We start from the raw sequence: 3,194 nt of genomic DNA, 5'->3' as shown, positions 1-3,194 counted from the left end.
GTGTGTGTGTGTGTGTGTGTGTGTGTGTGTGTGTGTGTGCATGTGTGCGTGTGTGCGTGTGCATGTTTGCGTCGGTATGTGCATGTGGGCGTGTTTACGAGCTCGCGTGCCTTCCGTACGTAGTGTGACCGTCGTGAAGGTAGATCTGAGAATGACGTAGTAAAGACTACGCTAGTGTAGCGCAATGATGTGCATAATCAGCAGGATATGAGGCTCCCTCACTACGTGTTCGACGAGACCCGCGCATGTCTCCGGCTCTCGTGAGGGATTCACGTTGCGGCGGCGACCTGCGGGGGTCCTCACGTCACGGGGGTCCCACGTCACGGAGGGTCCTCACGTCACGCGGGTCCTCACGTCACGTGGGGTCCTAACGTCACGGGGGTCCTCACGTCACGGGGGGTCCTCACGTCACGGGGGTCCCACGTCACGGAGGGTCCTCACGTCACGCGGGTCCTCACGTCACGTGGGGTCCTAACGTCACGGGGGTCCTCACGTCACGTGGGGTCCTAACGTCACGGGGGTCCTCACGTCACGGGGGGTCCTCACGTCATGGGGGTCCTCACGTCACGGGGGGTCCCACGTCACGGGGGTTCTCACGTCACGGGGGTCCCACGTCACAGCAGCGCTGCATCGTCACCACGACACCACCCTACTACCTCCCAGCCGTCGCCGCACGCAGCACCAATGTCGTTCATCATTATAATTGCCCTCGTTATAAATTAGTAAAACGTTCGATTCTATTCACGATCGCTCCCTCCGTTCCTAACTACCAGCACGATGCTGGTACTGTATCCGCCTATCACAGAATTGGTGCCCAGCTGCATCTGACGTTAATACGGACTCGCTTGCGAGCAGCAACTCGGAGAGTGGAGAATCGGCTAGACATGCCCGCGTCTTGCACTCTTAACCTTTTCTCAAATTCTCATATATACAAAATCCCCGGAAGCGAAATGACAGTTTAAGCAGTTCGGTTTCTGTACTGAAGCCGAGAGGTGATGGGTATAGACACATGCTGTCGACCTACTCTCCCCCTCTCTCTCTCTCACTATCTCTGTTTCTCTCTCTCTCTCTCTCTCTCTCTCTTCCTCTTTCTCTTTCTCTCTCTCTTTCTCTCTCTCTCTCTCTTCCTCCTTCCCCCTCCCTCCGTCTTCCCTACCCACACATATCTCTTCCTTCCTGCCGTCTCCCGCCCCTTTCTCTCATTCTCTACCTCCCTCTATAACTCATATATCCCATATCTTCCGCCTATCCCGCCCCTCTCTTTCTATCCTATTCTTTTACATCGAGCTTTCACATTAAACGCGTTTTCTCCAATTAAATTGTAATTACCAGGGAGCAGAACACTGACTGAAGTTGTGAAGTCGCGAAGTAATTTATTAAATAATTGCAACATTGATAGTATGTGAAGGCTGCTCCATCGATTTGCAAACAATTACTAAAATTCTTTTGACATCTAAGCACAGGAAAATACATTTTACCGAGTAGCCCTATACAGCAAAGCCACTGTGAACTCAGTGGGACATGCTGTGAATACAGCTCAATGACTATACTAACAATACCAACGGAATAAATTACCCAGTAATAAAGTATTACCCAAGCTATGATAGTAAAAAAAATCTTTGAGAAATTAATCGCCTACACAGATACCAGATCCAGACAAAAGAGGAAGGACCGTAGGCATATCAACGGAAACCATGGAAAAATTCAACAACAATAAACATTCTACCTACCTGATCCTCATTTTGCCATTGCTCTGGTCTACGTTGCCAAGGAAACAACAAACACGCTGTAAAGGGAATCATAGTCCAGCAGGCTTTGTGGGAACGCATCACCCAGCAATAAACACAGAAGCTATCTTCTGTTGAACATGCTTTTAAAATGCGCTGCTACTGTCATCGGCCTTCTAGCCATCGTCTGTTACACCAAACTTGTGACCAAAGCTTTCCCCTCGAAAACGTCACACGTTCCTATGAATATGGTTTCCGTACGACATCACAGATTTGCAGGCGCCGGGTTTCGTTCGGAGATTACTGCGCGTAGATTGAAATTGCACGATAAGCGTTTCCTGCAAAGTGACGGCACGCATAGTCGCAGTCATGCTCGCAGTTTGCAATCACTCATCACCGCTTCAATGGGACGACGCTTTCTGTTCGGACGTTACCTGCGTACCCGATACGGTTATCGCAACAGAAGCAGGTTGCAGCATCCACACAGCATCCTCTCCCCTATGTTCCCGCTATAGGTGACCATCACGCAGACATATCAGCCGCCTAGCTCTCTCGCGCGCATCTCGCACTGCGCTGCGCCTAGAGTCGAGTATTACGATCCGTGCGTCTGCAGACCACTCACATCGCACAATAGCGCGCAGAAACACGATGCCTTCGATACGTCGCTATAGAGCGGCAGAACGCAGCAGCGGCGGCAGAACGCGTCGCATCGAGCACATCACTAATTCCTTCCGTAGTCCAGTCAGCCGATTCGGAAAATCCAGCGTAATGAATTCGCGGCGTAAAATGGCGGCGACCCGCACGCACGCACGCACGCACCAACGCACGCACGCACGCACCAACGCACGCACGCACCAACGCACGCACGCACGCACCAACGCACGCACGCACCAACGCACGCACGCACGCACGCGACGACTGTCACTCTCTGATGATGTGACGGTGACGCGTTCGTCCCGCGACTTCCCGACACGACACTCCCCCCCACGCCACACGACGCCCACTGAGCGAGCCGTCACCTCCACCAGCGCTGCCCTTCTATCCTCCCCCAGCACGACGACACTGTGCGTTCTTCGTGCCGACGAGCAGGGACAGCTATCGTGAGCGTCGCGGCCGACGGCGCACACACGCGCGTACGTGCTGTGCGACGCGTCGTCACGGCAGCCAAGCCTGCTGATGTTGAACGCACCAGCTGCAGCGAGGACAGCTCAGCTCGTCTCAAACAGGCTGCCGGCACGCCATTGTCTGCCTTCAGGGGCTTTGCTGTGCGCGCACACGCACACAGTGAACAGCGCACGCTCCGGGTCTGCGCTACACAACATCAGCATCAGCAGCAGCAGCAGCAGCAGCTGCAGCAGCAGCAGCAGCAGCAGCAGCAACCTAGCAGCAGCAGCAGCAGCAGCAGCAGCAGCAGTAGTAGAGCAGCAGCAGCAGCAGCAGCAGCAGCAGCAGCAGCAGCAGCAGCAG

At 54.1% G+C, this 3,194-nt stretch overlaps 1 protein-coding gene across 1 annotated transcript in view; it reads right to left on the bottom strand.

The window, feature by feature from the left end:
- Nucleotides 1–1,869, bottom strand: part of LOC106813629 (high affinity cAMP-specific 3',5'-cyclic phosphodiesterase 7A-like) — a 63,787-nt gene extending 61,918 nt beyond the window's left edge. The window contains exon 1 of the mRNA XM_014817816.1: nt 1,731–1,869. Within this exon, the coding sequence (XP_014673302.1) occupies nt 1,731–1,829 (99 nt within the window). The 5' untranslated portion in view covers nt 1,830–1,869. The remainder of the gene's footprint in view (nt 1–1,730) is intronic.
- Between the last annotated feature and the right edge of the window lie 1,325 nt (nt 1,870–3,194).

The sequence above is a fragment of the Priapulus caudatus genome, unplaced genomic scaffold (genome assembly GCF_000485595.1).
Source record: "Priapulus caudatus unplaced genomic scaffold, Priapulus_caudatus-5.0.1 Scaffold24, whole genome shotgun sequence".
In the NCBI taxonomy this organism is placed as follows: domain Eukaryota; kingdom Metazoa; phylum Priapulida; class Priapulimorpha; order Priapulimorphida; family Priapulidae; genus Priapulus; species Priapulus caudatus.
This window is presented reverse-complemented; position numbering and strand designations above follow the sequence as displayed.